General features: G+C 39.6%; 1 protein-coding gene across 1 annotated transcript in view; it reads left to right on the top strand.

Annotated features, from left to right (window-relative positions):
- The window catches only part of PPP1R9A (protein phosphatase 1, regulatory subunit 9A), a 151,340-nt gene that overhangs the window by 127,696 nt on the left and 2,018 nt on the right, over positions 1–21,626 (top strand). The window contains exons 11-17 of the mRNA XM_009330504.1: positions 6,041–6,198; positions 6,766–7,066; positions 11,197–11,284; positions 11,383–11,460; positions 14,582–14,780; positions 17,393–17,512; positions 20,611–20,793. Coding sequence (XP_009328779.1) covers positions 6,041–6,198; positions 6,766–7,066; positions 11,197–11,284; positions 11,383–11,460; positions 14,582–14,780; positions 17,393–17,512; positions 20,611–20,793 — 1,127 coding nt within the window. The remainder of the gene's footprint in view (positions 1–6,040; positions 6,199–6,765; positions 7,067–11,196; positions 11,285–11,382; positions 11,461–14,581; positions 14,781–17,392; positions 17,513–20,610; positions 20,794–21,626) is intronic.

Genomic DNA, 21,626 nt, shown 5'->3' with positions numbered 1-21,626 from the left:
TGAAACGGTATTTGGGTGATCTCAGACCTTGTGGAAAAGGTTTCCAGAAATCTTCACAGAGCTGTTTCTTTCTGGCAAGTGTTTATTATACTGAAATCTCTGAAGTTCAGAAAAGCACTTGGGATGACAAGAAAGTCTGTATTTCTGCCATAGAGATTCAGTAAGTGTTACAAAATATTTAATACTTAGCAATGCTGTTAACAGAAACCCTTTCAGTAGTTTGCATCAGGAAAGGAAAGTGTGTTTTCTTCACCTAACTCACAAAAATCATTTTTACACTTACTGTTGTAACAATGTCAACCCACATCCATGGCTCAAGAGCTGAAATCCAGGAATTTCTCCATGTAAAAAAAAATTCTTTGTAAAATTCTTTCTAAAAATTTGGAAATTCTTTATAAAACATTAAAACTCTGTGTGTCAGTACTTCAAATTATATTTTTCAATTGATATATTTGCATGAAAATTTTCGTTTTCCAAGAGCTACCATTTTTCATTGCAAAAATGTTCCCCTGGAGAAACGGTGTTCAGTACTTCTGAGAGTTAGAATAGACGATCTGTGAATTTAAATGCCCAAGTTTAACCACCTGAATACAAACACAAATTATTTGCTAGGAAAAATAGACAATCAGCAGTGATTTTTTGAAAGCAGAAAAAGTATAATTAGACCTTAGATTCCAGGCTGGATTTGTGTTTTTAACAAGAGAAAAAGAAAAGCCCTTTTTTAAAATAAAGAGATCCCCAAACATGCTGCAGCACTCTGACTTCCATATACCTTTGCCAGTAAATTCCGTATCAAAGTCTCTGAAGTCTGTCTCAGTCATGTATTGATACTTGCTCTGCAGAGAAAGAGCCTATGTCTCCATATCACCCTTGTGTAAACCTTTTAAGAAAAGGACTTGCCATTGTCTAGTAATACTAATCACTAATAATTAGTGTATTTACTAATCACCCTGTGAATGTTTGCAGAGGAGCTATAAAGGGCGGGGGTGATGTCCACGATGTCTTTGGAGGGTGAGCAGAGTTCCTCTGGGTGCAGTGTGTTGTGCATACTATTTCTGTGACATCCATGGAAGTGCTCCTGTCTCTTTCCTGGATTTTATTGGGTGAATATAACACATGCTTCTTCTTGAGCCTCAGCATTAGGTTTGTGGAGTGGGACTGCATGTATGCAGCCACATCCCGTAATTTTTATTCTGAAGTTTGCAGGTCTGTCTTCCCTCAAAAAATCAGGTTATGTAAAACTATATATTTTAATTAAAATGATACTAAGTATTTTTTTTGTTTGTTTCAATGTGATCTGAGGTGTTTATTACATTCTTGCATGGCAATAGATTTGGGAAGAACTAATGGATGCGACTTGATAGTCGCGTACATATGAGCATAGCTGTCCCTGCCACTGCAGGTGCTCCGTCTGTGTTTAGCATCACACCAGACTGTATGATTCCTCAGGTTGTAACATAACCTCATACTGAGTTTGAGAGGCTGCCAGTAACGTCAGTGGAAGTTAGAAAGAGAAAATCAAAACCAGTATGGCCCACAGAGTTCTTCCTTTGCTTTGCTGGGAATACTAGAAGCCTGAGGATTGTGTTTCTTTTACAAATCTATGACTTATTCTTAGAGTACAGAAAAATAGATAAAGTGCATTGTAGCTTTCTGGTTTAGTGGTCATGAGCTGTGTCTGCAGCAGAGAATCAAACTATTTACTGGAAGGAGTCAGTGGTTTGAAATCTAAACAGTTCAGTGCTGATGCCGACTTTGACAGTATTTGCTCATCGCTGTGCAAATGCCCATTTAAGCCGCTTTGATAGCTATACTTTCTGGGTGCCTTGGGATACCCAGGGATGCAACAGTTCACAGAAGGAGATTTTGAATCTATCAGCCTGTATAATGGAAAAACAGTGGGAGGACAGGTGAACTCTTTCCTGCTCCACAGTGGTACTGAAATAATTCAGATGGAAGCCCATTGGAGTCAAGTGGTTTAACGCCTGCTGAAAGAAAGTCTAATTACATCGTCTCTGAGAGCAAAATAAAACCTGTTATGACTTTTATGTGAGAGATTTATCAGGCTTCCCAGTGGGTTGGGAGATTCCTAGACAAACACATGGGGGGGGTGTTTGTGCTGGGGAGCAGCGAGGGCTGGTGGCTCTCTGCAGAAGAGGGAGCCAGGACTGAGAGTGACAGCACGGGTGGCTGGGGCAGAGACCACCCGACAGCAGCCCAGTCCTGCTGCACCCAAGTGTGGCGAGCAGGGCAGGTCCAGTGATGGAAACCGGGGTCAGCTGGGAGCCTGGGCAAGTTCATAGTGGTGAGGCAGGTCGGAGGGCAAGCTGGGAGGTCTGTCCGTGGGCTGTGGCTCAGGTCCGGATCCACAGGGTGCATGGCCTGAAGGCAGGAGCCTAGCTTAAACGCAGCCTCTGACGAGGAAGGAGCCCTTACTGATGCTGTGTGAGCTCTTTCTTTGCAGCAGGCTGAACCACGGTTAGGTACCTGCAGCGTACCATTGAGTGCAAGCAGCCCAGCTCTGGGGTGGAGGGAGCAGTAAGCTCCAGGCCCAGGTGGTATTTTGCTTAAACAAGGCCAATGTGACCACCTAAGTGAATACATGTTTGCAGTGCTATGGCAATAGTTCGCATAATTTCAGCAGTGAAAGGAAGGGATGTATGGAAGTGCCTACACCTGAAAAAATAAATATAAGCAGTTCAAGTCATGTCAATGTGCAGTTATCCTATCGAGTGCTTACGGTGGAAGCATAATTACAAGTCAGACAATGCTAATGATTCTGTAGTGTCATCTGTATGCGGAGTTTAACTCTTGCACAAAGAAGAAAAACAAAACAAGGTACTGGAAGTCTTTGTGGTGCTTTAAGACAACATACATCTGCAAAAATAAAAATGAGTTTGAATGAGCCTTACCCCTCAGTTATTTACTGGCATACTAACTCAACATGTGGCTTTGATTTGATTCAAGAGGCAGTTTGAGCTGAACTGACAGATCATTACTGTTGAAATGGGAGACTCTACGCTATCCCTGCCTTTGTCCAGCCACCTGGTTCTGCCTCTTCCATTGCCCTGTTCCAGCACTCACACTTCTGTGCACACACTGATTCACTGAAACAACAGAAAACTGATCTAAGAGGAGAAGAGGTTGGAGTATCAGACTAAATTGGATAGTTTCGTCTGGGTCAGTCATTTGAATCGTCAAGCTGCAGTCCAAATCCTGGGGTGGGGGGAGGGTGTCACTCAGACCAGCGGGTTGGGACAGCAGGAGAGAGAGCAAGAGCTCTCCATTTTTGTGATGGTGGTAAGTCACTGAGTCGGTTCTACCCTTGGTGAAATCACATTCTCTGAGACTGAAGGTCAGGATGTCATGGCAAGCAGTGGGAAAAAATTCAGCTTTGCTCAAGTTGGTCAGAGTTTCTTCATTAGCTTCAGTGAGGCTAAGATGTCTCAGTTTATATTTGATTAAAGCAAAAATATCTGTAAGATCAGCTTCTAATTAATTAGTGTGTTATGAATGCAGCACTTGGACAAGTAAATAAATCTAACGATTCTGGTTTGATTTGTACTATGAGGATTGCAAGAAACAAAAAAGTTAAAACCATAAAGAATCTATTTCTTGTCTGGAGTAAAATGCGAAAACACCTTTTAAAATGTGTTTTGTCTTACTGCAGCTTTGTAAAATGTTGAATTTGCTGAAACACTCAGATTTCATTTGAGTGGAAGATTGATAGCTAAGAAAAGTGCAGTTATGTTAGCTCTATTTGTAGAGGCAAGCCATATATGAAGTGTTTAGTATACTTTGCTCACAAGACATTCAGGAATAGGGTGGCTTTGAACCTAGGCAGGTAAGATGGTTTCATTGTTCCATTTTTTATATGAAATATTTCTCCAGTTTTCATGTATCACATAATAGTGTTTGGGCAGCAGATGAAGGGGGAAAGACCTGAAACTGCTTTCCCTTCAAAACCAAAGAAATGGGTTTTCATTATTTTTCCAGCAGGAAGTTTTATGTACAAAGACAACAGTGAGTAAGCATGAGAGTGACAGTGTCCAGCTTTTTTCTGATGGTATATAAAAATAATGCAGCCCTGGGGTTTTGGGGTTTTTTTCCATTTAGTTATTTTAAAGTACATATGGTAGAAGACAACATCTGCACAAACCCCAGATGTTCAGGAGATACAGCAACTTTGTAGAGTTAAGAAATGGGAGAGTAGAGTACATCTCCCAGCTTTCACCCAGATCTTCTGGTGACTCTTTGTTGGGTTTTGTTGGGATAATTACTGCTGCCTTACTGCAAATCTCAGAGAGTTTTTGAGCTATTAGGTCAGGATAATGACAGATCTAACAGTCCATGTCTTGCTCCACACAATATAGCCATTTTTCTAATCAGGGATAACCAGAGTCCCTTCGCTCTTGTACAGATCATGGCCTTCCCATTCCTGCCTTGAACAGCTGTGATTCAGGGTGCCTTTCATGGACCTTCTGGGTGGATTAATTTAATTTCATTTTCACTGTCATGATAAACTTTACACAACATCACTGACAGCTGGTTGCAGTGAAATTTTATTTCTGCACTCGTGGGTTCTTCCTGCAAAGCTATAACACTGCCTTGCTAATGATTTTGCCAAAATGTGTTGCTGTTGGAAAGCTGAAACCAGACAACCGCAGTAGATAGTGATAATCACAGTGATGATCATGTCCTCGAGACTCCTGCTTAAGGAGAGGGGCATGGCAGTGTCTTCTGATGTGATCCAAGTGCAAGTGAGGCAAGGCTCTATTCATGTTAGGTCATTCGTATCAATCTGTTTGTATGAGGGACCACAATGGTTGGTGCTGACAGAGATGTTTTACTGAAGTTTACCTGAGTTTATGTAAATTTTAAGAGTTTGAAGGAACTCTGAATAAAAGCGAGCAGAATCTACAAGAGGAGATAATGGTTCTGAGGACAGTGTGGCAAGGGAGGAAGTAACAAATGAGACCGCCAGGTGCTAATAAAAAGATGCTTTTACTTGCAGAAGGATTGGGGTGAACAATTGGGGCACCTTATTTGTATTGTCACATAGAACTTTGAACAACAGATGACCTCAGAATCCAGAGGAGGATTGGGATTGCTCTCTGCTGTCCCCTCCTGAGAGGGATAGTGCAATAGAGTAAGCAACCTGTTTCACTGTAGGTCCAAAGGAATGAGTTTAACACTTGTTCATAATCCTGTGAAAGGCTGCCTGTAAGGCAATCCAATCACAAATGGTTATCTGATTATTTGGATATTACCTGTATCACCCTCTGTGCACTACTGACTGCAGACATTGCTTGCTCATAATTTGCACATATTGTACAAGGTTATTTTGGGGTACAGGAGAGAACAAGTCATGTTCTTTAAATATATAAGCCATTCTGATTATGATAAAATGTAGAGCAGCCTGAGGACTGCTCTAGATATTTCTTCTGTAATTCAATGAGCAGCCTGCAAAACTGGTGAAGTTGTAAGGGAAGTGTTTAGTGGGGCGGCTGTGGGAAAAAATGGCAGTCCAGTCCCTCCTCCTCGAGTGGTTTAAAAAGGGCAGGATTGGAGATAAATTAATTGGTCCCCTGCATCTAAATTGGCATACTCAACCAGATGCTGGGAAATGCCTGTCAAAGAGCAGTGAGATGAGGATTCCTTTGCTTTATGCCCTGATGAAGGAGAACTCTCTGCAGGCCAAGCACATGCAAATCCCTCTGAGGGAGTCTAAGTGGACCTGCTTTCTGGGCTAGTACAGCTGGTTTTGTGTGATCCTTCACTTAACAGTGGGAATCATTTGTTGAATTTTTAAATATTTGCAGTTGATTGTTTGCTATGCACTTACTGGATCTGTATAGATAAACTTGCTAATGGTTTATGTAAATAACCTTTTTTTTTGCATGTGTACTTTAACAGTTACGAAGATACAGGTACAAGTAAAAGATGCAAAGTGCATGTACTCGCAATTGCAGGTCCTGTCTTAGGAAAAAGTAGTGAAAGATTCTTCTGTTAAATAACCTCAGATCATGTTTCCACACAGATTTCAATGAAGCAGTGCCAGAAACGGAGAGACTGGACTCCAAAGCTCTGAAGACTCGAGCTCAGCTTTCAGTGAAGAACAAGCGGCAAAGGCCTTCTAGAACAAGGCTGTATGATAGCATCAGTTCAACTGATGGAGAGGACAGCCTTGAACGAAAGGTGAGAAGGACTCTACCCTCTCTTTTGGGCTTCCTATGGAGTGCTAGATTGCCCCTGTAAGTCATTTCATCCTCTGTCTTTGTCCTTTCATTGTAGCACAGGCAGTATTTATTCCTCTGTGGCCAGTATGCTATGAATGTCCTTGAGTGATGTGCGAGTCTGGTCTCCTTTGAGTCAGCACACCTGTTTTTTTTTGGTTTGTTGTGTTTTTTTTAACAAGAATCCTGGGCTTTCTGATTTACGTGTGCTTTATAATGCAGAGTGGGTTCTTTCATTTATGCAGGAGGTGAAAGGAACTTGAATCGTGCATTTCTCTATTTGCTAATTTGTTAACACAATTGATATGGTATTCACCCGTTGTCTTGTCCTATCCTGACTTCCGTCTGAAAGCAAATACCAGTAAACGACACTGTGTGTGGTATCAAAAGGTAATGGCATGAATTGCTAAAGCATTTCGTACAAATAGAAGGCTAAATAATGAATAAAAGAATTGCATGTTCAAAGTAAACCTTGCTCTGATTGGTTACTATATGGTATAACCTGCTTTATAATCTCTTATACCAACAGCCGTCAAACAGTTACAGTAGTCCCATGCACATTTCAAAATCACCACTGCCCTTATGCATGAGAGCATCCTCACCAGCATCAGATTCTGGTGCTTCCTCCCTCTCCCCCGTGGCTAGCAGTGCAGCAATCTCACTTGACAACCTAACTGAAAACCGAGAAGAAGGACAGCACCACAAAGGAGGTGTCCTTTCCCCGCATGCTCGGGGAGGCACTCCACTTTCCTCTCCTTCAAAATCTGGGCACAGCTCTGAAGCATCTCCTTTGCATCACCCAGCTGGCAGGAATATTTTACAGGATAAAGGTATTACTATTTTTTACAATAAGTTGACGCATCATTTTGCTCACTTACATCTACTTTATGAACTTTTGTTATATAGTAGGACCTTAGCAACTAGAAGGCCATCATCTCATAACTTCTTTTGTCTACCTGGAAGTCAAAAAATTACAAATGACCTTGTATGATGGTATAAGAAAACGACAAAGTTTAAAATGAGATCAGGAACTGCTTCCTTTCTTTTTTTTTCTTTCTTAGAACTCACTGAAAAAGCTAGGGGGAAGTTGCCTTTAAGAAAATCTTGTATTTTGTTTTAAAAAAATAAAATTAATGGACCTTGGAACATTTCCGTATTAGAAACATGCTTAACACAGTGTACTTATTTGAATTATGTGATTTTGGCAGTGCTAGATGCTTTTTTGGAGGGTGGGGAAAGGAGTGTAAAGCAAGAATAACAGATTGTAGCTTTTAATTGCTGAGAGATGGCATAGTCTAGATTAAGCAAGAGGTTACTGTCTGGAGACTCTTCATTTACAGAAAAAAAATATCAAGTAATTTGTTGGGGAGGTTGGCCACATTGTAATTTATTTAATTCAGGTTCTTTAAATGTAAGCTGGATAAAACATGATGCCATCATACCTAGCTCAGGTACATGTCTCTGATACCAGTTTATTAAATGTATTAAGAATACGATATGGCACAGAATAGTGAGCCCTCCTTTTCAGATGCCTTGTGAAGTCAAAATTAGCATTTTACACAACTTCAGCATTCTTAGCTATGCACCTTGCATTCTTTAACTGTTACATAAGCTAAAATATGTGATAAAAATTGTTTGTAAGTGAGGACTGCGGGAATAGGTCTGGATAGGTTCATAACAGACTTCGGCTTACTTAACTGAAAAGAACAATTTGTTGAGGATTTTTGTTTGTGTGTCTGAAAAGACTTGCCACTGATTTACAACCTATTTTTTCTTCATCTTCATACAGGGCTTTCACACAGATTCCTAAAAGACAGATTAATGAAATTTTGTTGAATTTAGGACAGGTTAATATGTACTAGCATTTTTACATGGGTTCTGAAATTGCTAGTCTAACTGCCTAGTTTCTAATTGTATAATTGTTAATGAATCAAAGTTAAATTCAATATTTGAGTTTTGCAGGTAAAAATAAGGGTGTGAACATAAGAATGTGACTTTCCAAACTCGTACTTCAGCTTGACTGTATGATTGGTTTATCAGTGAAGCCATAAATCCTGCATTTCCAACTGATGTATGAAAAATATCTTGATAAAAATTTAGTGGAGACTAGCCTTGTAGTGTAAGGAATAGGGTATTATATTCCACCCACTGTGTCGCTCTTTCCAATTTAGGTTTGAAAAATAATCTCTGTCTAAAAATATTGGTGTCATGCTTTCCCCACTGTGACCGTTAAGTAAACAACCAGTGCTTTTGGGTATATCCAGATTTTGATGAGTACATGAAAATTAAGTTTCAGAGCAATTTAGTTTCAAATGGAAAATTTGCATTCAATGAGTCCTACAAAAAAGAAATATCCTAAAGCAGTTGTTTGGCAACAGGTGTTGTAGCAATACAATTTTAATTGATTATTAATTTGGCTGTCAAACTCTTACAGGTCAGAAAATAAAAAGGGCCATTGTATTTGTTCTGTGTGTTCAGGCGGGGTTTTTTTAGAGGTGGTAAGAGAGCACATCTGTGGACACGTGTGTGTCCATTGATTAATCTCTCATTAGCAAAAGTAAGCGTTAGCAAGCTCACGCTTGTCTTTTTTTTTTTCTTACGAGATCCTGCAGTGTTGTGGGAAGAGCTGAAGTGGCATGAGATCAGTTTCATTGCAAAATGATGTGGAATTTTGCTTGTTCATCTTTTAAGCACAACTTCTTCATGTATGTGTATGATTAATTTATTTTCTTCAGTTCTGCCTGTTTTGTGCAGCAGCAATCCTTTGACAAGGCAGCTGAGGTGACCCCTAATGGGCAATACTCCGCTGATGTGAGGCTGGCTGCAACTGTTTTGTGACCTTGGGGAAGAAAGTTAGGTCTATTCTCCTGCCACAGATTACTTACACCAGCTCCTTGAGGCTGAAAGTGATGGATTAAACAGCTTCTGTGTGATTTATTCTGAGGAACCGTCTCTCCCTCACCCTCTCTGAACAACTACAGGGAGTCAGGGAAGATGCACCCATCCAGGGTGGTCAAAGTCTCCTCCTGCCGAGGCAGGGCACCTGCAGCCCTGGTTCATGGCCACTGCCATGTGCCAAGCACTGCGTACCTCCATGTGTGCAAGACCCTGTAGATTCGAATCTACTCTGCCGCTGAAGCTGGTTTTGGGACCTAGCCCATCCATCTTCCACTGTATCCCAGAGCCAGCATGACTGTTTTCCCCAGCAAATCCTCATTATTCAGAGGGCCCTGGCTGGGCCAAGCTGCATGTGAGTGGGAGCATAGTGATACAAACAGAAATTTGCCGTACCAGGTAGCTGCTACATGTCCCTGCTGAGCTCTCCAGATTATTTCTTCTACAGCAGCAACACCTCCAGCTACTGAATGCTTTCATTATTTGCCCACCACAAAAGCAGTGTACCTTACAGTTTCATTTACTTTCATTAAGAAGTTTCTCCAAAAAGCCCACCACCCCTTGGCCCCCAAGCCCCACTTGCCTGTGAATAGCTAGTGTGAAAATAAACATTATGACTTTTATTCTTGAAAGTGGCAATTTTGACAGTGGTTAAATGAGAATATGTATTAAAGGTAAAAGAGGAACCATAAGAGGAGACAGGAGAGAAGCGTGTGCAGTGTAGGGTTGATGCACAGTATGCATTGCCTAAAGTTTTCCTCGGCCTCTCTTGGGAATGGATTTTTTCTCAGGAGACTTCGCCTTGCTTTTGTCACTCTTCATATTACTTTTTTTTTGTTTGCTTTTTTGGCATGAGGTTACTTGTCAGTTGTTCTTGAATGTTTTTTTTTAACATAAGGACTTGTGTTGGTAGAAATAGTACAGCTTTTAGAGCGTGAGTATTGCAAGAGGCTTATTTTCCTGCTATTCCCAGGATTTATGAACCAGTTGCGCATTGATTTTTTTACTTGAATGAAAACTTGGCCAAATACTATCCACAAAGCAACGTACAAAGTTCTGTACACAAAGTTGATTGTCCTGTGATAGCGCTGTGGTATTTCGGGTTAATTCTGAGGGCTTAATTTATGTCAGCTACAGTAGGAGAAATCCACAAACCCAGCAGTGCTTTCAGTTAAAAGCCGCTGTACATCTGAGGTCACGTTGTAAAAGTCACTAAACCGCAAGTGGCATGAATGATTGACCTTCATTTGCTTCCTCTAGAGTATTTGGGGACGCTCTTTATGTTTAAGAATCACAGAAACTGTGTCTGAATTTTTCAACTGCTGTGTGTTTTCTTTTGGTTTCCATATGGATTTCACAGGTTGTTTTGCAGACTCAGATTCATTGTTTTGGCTTTCTAGGTGCTGCAGGCTTTCCTCTTTAGGCTTTAACAGTATTTGTAGAAGAGATCAAAACTTGGTAGACGTCTCAGGGCAAATTTATTAACTAAGCTACTTTTAATTCTTTTTTTTTTTAATTCAGAATGGTTGGATTTCAAGTTAAATGTTTATTTTAACAAAGATGTTCAAGCTAAACAGATAACTATTGCCTAGCATGTCCATCATAAAAGGTACCCTTGGCTCCAAAGTTCAAGAAAGTATTTCAGGAGTCATTTTGGAAGTAAAGCATACATACCAAATGAATTCTGTAAAAGGAAACTTAAGCGGCTACTGCTGAGTTTAAAAATGGATTCACTGTATTGATTACCTGTAAATCTTTTGTGTTGTTCGACTTACTACATATTCAGTAAAACTCAACCAAAATTAACTTTTCATTTTCTTCAATTAAAATAAGATTTCTTCATGTCTATTTTCAAATTCTAAAAGTATTTATTTTTATTCCTCTTCACATCATCTTCTTAAAAATGAGAAGAATTCACCTAATTAAATTGTGTACTCACACACTTGTACATGTATGCGTATCTAATTATGAAGATACACAAACTATTCTGGATGGAAAATGGAATAGCTATCAGTAGCAATTAAAAATAATAATGCACATTCTTCCGTGTACAAATGTATCCTAGATGGTGCCACATGTGCTCAGGCAGCAAGAACAACTAGCCCTACTATAGGGCATACAGAAAAACTAAAGCGAAAACTTGCAGATCTTGGGTAAGCATTTTGTTATTTAAAATACTTATTTTTTTCATTAAAAGGATTGAAAGTAAAATTTCAAAGATGTTTCCTGATGTTTTCTAATATTCTTGTAGGGCTCCCTTGAGAAGGAGTTCAAACAAGGGCAAGAAGCGGAAAGAGAAAGAAGCTATTAGGGTGACCTATGGCAGTAGGTATGGGTAAAAGATTGCGGATGCAAGAAATGATATGCCAGAAACATTGGAAAAACCTAATCATCCTAGCAAATGGGAACATTAACAGTCCTACTGACTTCATATAAATAAGTGTTAAGCTTTGAGATAACCTTCTGAGCTTACAAACCTAGACTTCTTAACTAATGAAAGACTGACATATAATGTAAAAATACTTGGAGGCTTATAGTATTGTGGCATCACTACTACTGTTGCATCCACTAATAGATTTGCAGAAATAGGTTATCAGAGCTGGCCTACAAGATGCACACACAGTCACTTAATAACACCCGTTAACCAGAAATCTTGACACAATCCCACATATTTTTTTGAAAAAGCACCCAGAGTGAGGGTGGGCAGCAGCTGTTCACTGCAGCTTCACAGCACCCACATCAGGAATGCTTTCAGAAGCGTTTGTTTCTGAAGATGAACATCATAAGTTGAAAACAGATAGGAAAAAAGCTGACTGCATTTGTCACATCACCAACTCTCAGGGAAGGAATTGTGAATTCCTTGTGAGATCTGATGAGACCACATCACCATCATCTGGACTCTGAATAAATAAATGAATGTTCAAAATGGCAGGAAGCAATCTTCTTTGCAAAACTAATGTAGATTTTTACTGAAGGTCTTTCCTCTCGTCCTGATGAGTCTGACAAGATCACAGCTACAGGGGGTGATACCTGGTTCCAGGTATGAAAGACAAGTTTATGTCAGGAGTGCTAAGCAAACTTAATACGTTCCAAAAGTCTAGAAAGGACATAGCAACTCAAAAACTCTCTGCACATAAAACAATGCAAAAGAAAACCTACATGATAAAAGAGCTATCGGAAGAAAGCAAACTTAGAATGGTACTCGGAAAATCATTGTGGTGGAAAACCAGTATGTAGCCGTTCATGGAGTTTTGCTGACAGTCTAATATATGGAGACACAGTGACAAGTATATTGTGTAGCTCCATAAAGTCAGAAAAGCAAAAGAAACCTTAGACTTCTGACTAACTCCCTCAGGCACACTGTACTGAAGTGCAATGTTCTGTCTCAGCATACATTTGTACATTTGTATCCCGCAAATATCTGGCAGGATCTTCAGTGGTCTTAGGCAGCAGTCGTCGCCTCTGCACGGGTGTCAGAAAACCTGTTCCAGTTGGCTCCACTGGTGTGTCTGCTCGCAGTGTGACCTGGAGTTAGTGATACTCACTGCTGGATTTCCCTAGTAATAGGGAGAGATTTGTCAAAGCAAATTCTCTGCATCTCTGCGTAGCTGTAAGGCAGCTAGTGCCCTTAGTAGGGTATTAAACATCACGTGGCATTTAAATACCAAGCCACAGGGTGGGGGAAATGAATGTATACTTGTTTGTAGGAACTTGATAAGTTCCTTATACCAACATAGTATGTTACAGGCGTTTCTGAGATCCCATAGATATCTTCCTTAGAGAAAGCAGATCTCAGCGTAGAGAGATCAGTTGCTTATTAGACCATTTGATAAATCAGTTATTTGTATTGTTTGTTAATATTTCTGAGTTTGGATACAGTTACTAAAAGCAAAGTTTAATACTGCTTTCAAACTCAAAATTCATAAGCATTTGTAATTCTCACTGTGCCTCTGTAAACTGGAATGTTATTATTTCAGTATAACTTTTTAAACACCGGTTGTCACTCCCTTTGTTACTAACTGCAAAGAATTTGCCTCAGAAGAAATGTGAGGATGTTTTCTCTACAGTCCAAAGCTGTATAAGCTCTTTGAAAGAAGGAAGATGATGATCAAAAGCCAGCATCCTGTTATAATTATGCCCATTACAGCAACTGATTGATGTAGAATTAATCACACTGTTAGGTGGATGTTGCATGCATTATTTTGCCATTGCCAAAAAATAGCACTCAGGATGTGTAAATAAAATCCTGAATTATTTCCTAAGACTATCACTGAAGTTACATATATAAAAAATTCCCTATTTAAGTAAGAAGCATATATTCCCCTGCCTGAAGCTAGGTGATTCGGGCAACATCATTTGCTTTTTCTTTCCACTTTCAAGCAAGATTAGAGGATGAGGGAGGAATACAGGACTGGGTCAGATACATCTACCTTTCTTTATGTAGCTAAAGGGAGGGAGGATTCTGCTTCTGCTTCCATGGGTGGGGGCCCTTTGACAACCTCAGTTTCATCTGTACAGAAAAGAGGCTTCACAATATACAAAGCTCTAGTGATCGTGTTAATAATGATTTAGAAGCTGGCCAGAAGGTAGAAGTTGAAGGGAGATTTACATACGTGCAATTTATTGGTGGCTGCTAAGAGCAGTAGAAGTTTAATGCTCTGAACAGTAATATATACGTTGATGTAAATAATATGAGAATATGACATATGCGTAAGTTCTTTGAGGCAGACACTTCGCATAGTTATTCTTAAATTACATACTGTATTGTTGACATGATACATTTAGCGAATAATTTAGGCATTTTATTTTATAACTGTTACCTTTGCCTTGATCACATTATCCACTGCAATCTTTGTTACTACAAAGAGAGAAGCTGATAATATCACATAGGTGTTTATTTCATTTTTCTATATTAATATTTTTAATATTTAATAATGTTAAAATCAAGATAATCAGTATTTAGCTGTTGTAACAAAGGCACATCTCCATAGATGGATACAGGCACACCTGATTCATTCTGCCTGTGCTCAAAATCCAAGCCAGACCTTCTGTGGGAACCAGAGCCCGCTTGGGTTAGCGCTGAGTCTAATCTATTTAATCATGCTGAGATACCACTGGGGCTCAGAAATGCAGCAGCACAACATGTGGCTTCTTGACTGGAGCTGGTTCACATCTGAACAGCGGGAGTACAGGCATTTTCAGCTGGTGTCTGTCTCCGTTTGTCGGGTGTATGTTGTCTAAGAGCTTGAGTTAGAAAAAGAATCAAAAGAACCCCCTTTTTTCTTTTGCTGAAAGAGAGATTTCAGGCATGCTCCTACCAGCTGTGTGCCACTCAGTTCTTTAGTCACAGTTACAGGGAATGTCACTCTTTTTACAATTAACTGCCTCTGTAGCATTTTGTTTCTTATTTTATAATCTAACTCATATTCCTGCTCCTTTCTTTTAAACAGGACTGCCAGAGAGATGTTGCAGAAATCAGCAAACACTAAATCTTTAGCAGAGCGATCCTCCTCTCTCCCACACTGTGTACCATTCACGTGGTATGGAGAGAGTGGCAAGGGATCCAATTCTTCTAGCAACCTGCCATCACCTGCCAGCTCAACTGAACCTTCCTCTGAAAATATAAGCCCAGCTAAAAAAGGGTCAAAGGTAGAAAATAAAAACTACCTTATTCCCACTGTGTTGAGTGACATAATTGGCTTACACGTTTCTGGAAAAAGAACAGGCCAATATGTGACTACTACAATAAACAGTGCATGGTGTTCATTGTACGGTAAAAGCTCATCCGAATAGAACATCTCTGTCATTGTACCATTCCACATTCTACCTTTTTACTCTGTCTTAATGTACATTAATTCAGTAAACTAACTGTGGTGTGCTGTACCATAACAAAAGCAAGTGGTGCCAGTGGAAATTAGCATTTGGGTCCACTGAACAAATGCTAGATTTGTGTATTCAATTTTAGATGTTTTCTGCATTCTTCAGGACTGATGGTGGGAATACCTACCCATGTTAAATGAGGTGTTTGCAAGTGAAGAAATGCTGTATGCCGTCAGTCATCTGCCTTTTTTCCCCCAATAATGAAATCTGTTTGTCATGCATGCTGGATGTTGGATTTAATTCTCTATATGAAGATGCTTGAACTGTAAATATGAGCTATTGCAATTTAATACATCTGTGTGATTCCTTTCTATGTGCATGAATGTTTCAGCATGATAACTCCTTAAATAACCCTTAGTTATAGTAATATATTTGGCTTTATCATGTTTATTGTCACTTCTGGAAAATATTTCTCTGCCTATATCTTCTTATAACTTGTAGCAGTTGACTTTTTATATTGGTTTGGTAAAAAGAAACAGATAATGGTTCTCAACTTTATGTACAGGAATATGAATCAGAAATCTAATTTCTCTATCTTCTGCAAACACGTGCATGTACATAATAGCAGTTTCCACAGGCATTTCTTACTCTTTTGGTGCCAAAAGCTGGTGATACCTTACTTCTGCCGTGCACCAAGCTATGCAAGGTCATAGCTGTGCTTGTGTTACCTGGTAAGGAGAGCAACACAAGGCTGACCAGTCCAAAACAGATTGATAGAGAAGACCACAGATGAAACCTCTGAAGATTAAAGAGAAACTAATTGGTTACCGGGTTTCTTTTGAAAAAGAAAGATGAGGATTAGACGTGTAAATCCTATTTGTGCCTTTAAACAAACATTGTATAAAAATAATTTTCAAATGGGGAAAAAAGCACCCCTTTTTACAGTTAGGATTAGGTTGAGGTTGAGAGGGGGGGTGTCCCCCTATCATAGTTATTAGCAGGCCTTGGCTATCTTGTGTTTTTCCTATAGAAAATTAAATTTTAAAGGCTTACATTCATTGTAAAGCTGAAGCCTGCACAAAATAGAGGTGAAAGAAAAATCAGAGTACTTAAAAAAGAAGATGTTCTTCACACAACAGGGGGTAGAGCTGTTGAACTCTTAGCCTAAGAACACTGTGGGGGCTAAAAGTTTGCATATTAAGGAAGCTGCTCAGATTTTCTTGTTCTCTATAAAGAGCTGGGAAAAGCAGAACAGGAATTCTAAACGTAGGTGTGAGAAAACTGATCACAAAAAGATTTTGATGTTCTCTGTAAAGTTTGCAAGCTCTTAAATTAACAGTTCCTATACTGCTATTCAGGTTTTTAAAGCACAGCATGATACCAATATTTAGCTGGATTTCCAGCAAAACTAAGAGGACCAACACTTGATATTTTTGGAAGACTTCTTGTTTTCAGGAAGAATAGGTCAAATATCTTGGGGGGGGGATAAAAGGATAACTTTTTTAGTGTTGTTTTTGGTTTTGATGTTTGGATCCTTTTTTTAAATTTAATATCAAAGGTGAACTGAATTTGATATTCATTTAGATTTTAGATTAGAGATTAGAGGTCTCCGTATCATCAACTGTATGTTCAAGTTAAATGGAATATCATGGTGTCCTTAATTTTTTATAGAATTTTTTTTTTATGGTTCTCACTCCAATGTGAAATACTTGTTAATTTTTGTCTTCTTCTGATGATAATTTTGCTGTATTCCTGGAAAATATCCGCACGCTTTTGCTATTCTTTGCTGTAAGGTGTGATGTCTGTCATTGCATTGTTAAGAAAAAACAGGGTTTGTTTTATGGTTATTAGTTCAGTAAATAACATTCAATATCCAAAGATCTCTTTTACTTTCAATTCCAGTTTTTTCTAAAGGTATAGGCAAAGAGGGAGGATCCTTTCACTTTTCTGGGAGATTATTTGGGACCCAGAAATGGATTCACAGGATATTCTTCTTGCTCTTTCAACAGCAGTTTCCATTTCTCTCTGCTAATTAATCTTCTGTCCTATTCTTTATGCTACTGCCTGTGCTACACTTGTCCTAAGTATTTGGAGGACAGTAAAATGCTAGTGATTAACCCGCGGAAGCAGTAATTTAGCTCCAGGATGAGAGCCAGCATCTTAAGAGGGAATCTGGAAATTGCTTTCAGACCCCTTTGCTATTCATTGAGGCATTAAGCTGGCAAAGGTGTCTCTTGAAGTACACAGTGATAAAAATACTGTGTATTCTATAAATATTAACAATACTAAAAATTAGGCTTCATCATGTGTTTTGTAGCTGGTTTGGTAAATGATTGAAATCACTCCTGAACTATGCCAACCTGGAAGACAGAAAGCAAATTTCCCTTTCGGATGCACCTATGAGATCGTTTGTTCATTCTACCTCATCTTTTTCTCCACAGAATTTCACGTTCAACGATGATTTCAGTCCCAGCAGCACAAGTTCAGCTGATCTGAGCGGTTTAGGAGCAGAACCTAAAACCCCAGGTTTCTCGCACTCCTTAGCACTGTCATCAGATGAGGTATGCTGATGAAATTGTTTAAGGTGGGAAATAGTTGTTTTCTTTCTCCCATGGCATTTTGCTTGATAATTACTCAAATAATAAAGGGATATTTTTTAGGCAGTAGAATGGGAGAAGAAAATTAATCTTGGTTTCTAGATTATGATTTTTCTTGTTCATATACTAATGACTTGAAATAAAGGTCCTATGGTATTATTGTAGGAAAGTAGAATGCAGTTGGTTTCCTAAGAGATGCTATATCCTCACACATTCCAATACATTTTTCCTACATTCTGAATATGTACATGTTGACCCATAGATATATATACACATACACTAAACTAGACATAATTGAGGCAATTTTGAGATAATAAATATACAGTATAGTTTGGTAAATATAGTTGAGATGTAAGGCACCTTCACCTAGACTAATTTTTACCCTGATACATTAAAGTAATAATGACCTGTACATGCAGTAATTGTGTGTTACTGTACCTGAATGTATGTGTATTGATTAGAACGTATATGTGTTAATCCACTTTGCATTCTTTGTGCTTGCTTTGCACAGTGGATTTGAATTCAGTTACTTCAAACCAGAGTTCTTTCGAACAGTGATAATGTGATAAAGCATTCCTAACCCTGTAAATTGGTGACATAATTGAGCTGAATATAATATATTGAAAATACTTTTCTTAAGATACTAGTTTTGTAACTCAGTTGTCAGTGAAGTTGCACAATTTGACAGTAGCTGCCAATGTGTCCTGTGGACTCAGGAAACCTGTGCCTTTGTTCTTTTACAAACACTCTGTGAGAACTTCACATTTTTCATGCAAGGTTTGAGCCAGGGTTTTTTTCTAGAGAGGAGGAACTTGAAGTCTCTGTGTCTTATTTTTTTTATGACAATTAGGTTTGTTCTATTACTGCCTGCATGCTTTGCATGCATTTAAAGAATGAGAGCTGTTCCGTGCAACCCCGTTTGCCAAAATGCAAGTCTACAAACCCAGCTGTTGTTTAGAAGTTACTTACTGCAGGTAATAAAGGGCAGAAATTTATAAGAGTCATAAGAGAGTGCAGACAGGTCTGTATATTCTATGAATTACTGAAAACAACAAAGTCATCATTTACACTTTATTTAGTATTAATACTATCTTGATAATACATTTCATTCTCTTACCATGTTTCATTCCCCTTATATTATGTATTTTATTGTGACAATGCCCTGTTGCCAGTGGTATTGAATTAGAAGCTTGAAAATGCTTTTATTTTGCTTGTTCAGCTCTCTATCACTTCTAAAATATCAAGCCTGAACAGGTCTATAAAAATGAATGTGTTTTCTCCATCCTCTGCTGTGTGCCAAACTGCAGCCTCCGAATCGGGCAGTGTGTTCAGCACGAGCTGCAGCGGAAACCTCCACAACCACCCTGGCAGGGGATTAGGCCAGCATTGCTCTTCAGCCTTTCATAGCATATTGCTGCAAGCGCTCCTTCGCTCAGGCTTCTCTGGCAGATCTGACATGATTATTTGAAGGAGATGAAAAAAATGAAAGGGTGGGGAAGGAACCCAGTTCTTGCAGGTTCTCGTCTAATTAAGGAGCTTTTGCTCTTGCAGTTGGAGCCATCAGGAAGGTTCCCACCGGTTCTAGGGTGTCAAGACCAGGAACTCCAAGGGGGTTTCATTGACACAGAGTCAGGCTTAGCTGCCAAATCATGTGTGTGCTGAGCTTTCAACATAACCTCTCTGCTTCTGGAAATAATTTTTTTTAAAGAAATCTCTTTGGTTTTGAGTAGCCATATCTGTTTGCAAATCTTGGTGCTGCCCTTGCCTGAACTTTTACGTGCTGTTACATGTTCTGTATTTTGTTTCTATAATGCTTTTCTTTCCCATTTCTTTGTTGCTCCCTCACTCAGAGCCTGGATATGATTGATGATGAGGTGAGATACTAGTGTGCTGTTGTGGTGAATTGTGTGACCATCGTGTGGCAACGTATCGTCTCATTTGCAGATTCACATTTCTTGTTTTACGGTGTTGTGTGGCAAACGCCCTGGTTTGAGCAGAACACGCAGGTGTCACTGGCCCCTCTCGCCTTGTCTTGAGTTCCCCTCTCCTTTCTGCTAAGAGTTTTCAAGGCCATAGCAAATTTCAGCTTTTGCGGTATGCTGGAAAGGGGAGGAGGATCGGAGAAAATCCACCAGGCCAAGCATCAGCTGCACTGAGCTCCTGCTGGCGATAGGAGAAGTAAAAGATAGTGCTTAAACCATCTTTTCCCCAGCCCTGAGAACTGGACAGCCAGAAGTTGAGAGAGCTCCCAGCATCCTCTAACCCAGTGTAAAAGCTGCTCTAACAGCAGACAGCTGCTGCAGCCTGTAGCAGCTGCTTTGCTGACCATGGCTGGGACAGAGTAGCTTTTGTTTCAGACCCCACTGGCACATCCCTGGGTGGAATAAAGTGGCAGAGCAGGGACACGGGGCTGCTCCAGCAGCTGACGCCCCACCTGCCCCTCCTGGTGCTGTGTTTGTGCTCTCCGCAGCAGCAGCGCAACATGATGAGAGCAGGGCCAGGGCTGTGGGATTGCTGTGTGTCTCTTGCCGCTCCTCTGTGTCATCTCATAGTCTTCCATAGATAGTGTCAGTCTCACTGGCTGTTTGATGTCATCACTTTGAACTTTAGAGTGGTTTTCCGAGGTTCTTTTTTCCCTGAATTTCTTGTTTTATAGCTTAAACACATCATAAAGATCTGCGAGTGAGCCCAGGAAGTGGAATGCAGAATTCATTGCATCCTTTAGAAATGTTCTAATTTGAAGGATAAAAATCTTGCGAGGGAATGGGAGCACACCTGTTTTGAATTGTGGCACCTGGCCATTTCAGCCCCTGTTTGGGTTAAAAGGAACGCCAGCTCCTTTTTATTCTTCTATTTATAGATAGAAGACTTTTTGGGTACCTTGTACCAGTTCTTAGATATCTGGTTAGATACAGATGTAATATAGCGGTGTGAAATTGTTATTATTATAGTGTAAAGGTAGTACAGATATCTCTGCTCTGATGCTGGTGGTTTGTACCGAAAAATGTTGTTACTCGTCCGTGTTACCCTTGTAATAATAATGCAGCATGTTTTTGTCACAGATCCTTGACGATGGACAGTCTCCTAAGCACAGTCAGTGTCAGAGTCGTGCTGTTCAGGAGTGGAGTGTGCAGCAGGTTTCCCACTGGTTAATGAGCCTGAACCTTGAACAGTATGTTTCTGAATTCAGTGCCCAAAACATTAACGGGGAGCATCTCCTTCAGCTGGATGGGAGTAAGCTCAAGGTAATTGACTGACTGGACTTCAAGACTAACTGTACTATTTGTTGTCGCTTTGGGTAATCTTAAAGGAAGTGAGAATTTGGCCAGAAAGCAGTGAATCCCTGCGTGTGGAGTGGTGATAGACTAGAATAATAAACACAGAGTATAAAGCCACCGAAACAGTTTAAGAAATTGCCATATGCACTTGGATTCCGAAACTTCAGAAATAGAGGGCATTTGCATTGTGAAAACTCTGGGTGTATGTAACGTACCCATATTTGCATGTGTAAATCATATAGCAGCATGTATAAGTGGTATTTGCATGCACGTATCTCTCATCCAGCTCTGTTTTGCGAAAGGGTGATTCAGAGAAGATAGTAAATAGACATACATCAGAAGTAGCAACTGAAAAATGGATTAGTGGGATACTGGAGGCAGAAGCTGATACCAGTTGTACTGTGTTAGAACTAAATATGTAGTTGATGTATAAAGTATGCATTGTTTCTTGTAGTGAAAATATGAGCCTACTTTTGTCAAAAATAATTACAGGAAGGAGTTGTGGGAAGCTCAGCAGATCTGAAAGTCCAAGTTTGGTGTTTCCTTTCTGAATTTTTTTGCAGGCATTTCACTAACTCTAGGGGGTTTAGAAGAGAGCAAGTGAACTTTTGACTAAGGCATAGCAGTGAGAATTGGGAAGTCTTGTTCTATGTAGACTTAGATGACTTCAGGCAAATAGTTTAATCTTTATTTGCCTCATTTGATCAATGAAATCAACATTGGCGGTGGCAATGAGATCTAATTCTTTAATATTCTAGAAGTGGAAGGTGTGGAAAGAAGTACAGATGTGTATTACACAT

Source organism: Pygoscelis adeliae, unplaced genomic scaffold, assembly GCF_000699105.1.
Source record: "Pygoscelis adeliae isolate BGI_AS28 unplaced genomic scaffold, ASM69910v1 Scaffold27, whole genome shotgun sequence".
Classification (NCBI taxonomy): domain Eukaryota; kingdom Metazoa; phylum Chordata; class Aves; order Sphenisciformes; family Spheniscidae; genus Pygoscelis; species Pygoscelis adeliae.
Note: the sequence above shows the minus strand (reverse complement) of the source record. Positions and strands in the feature narration are given on the sequence as shown.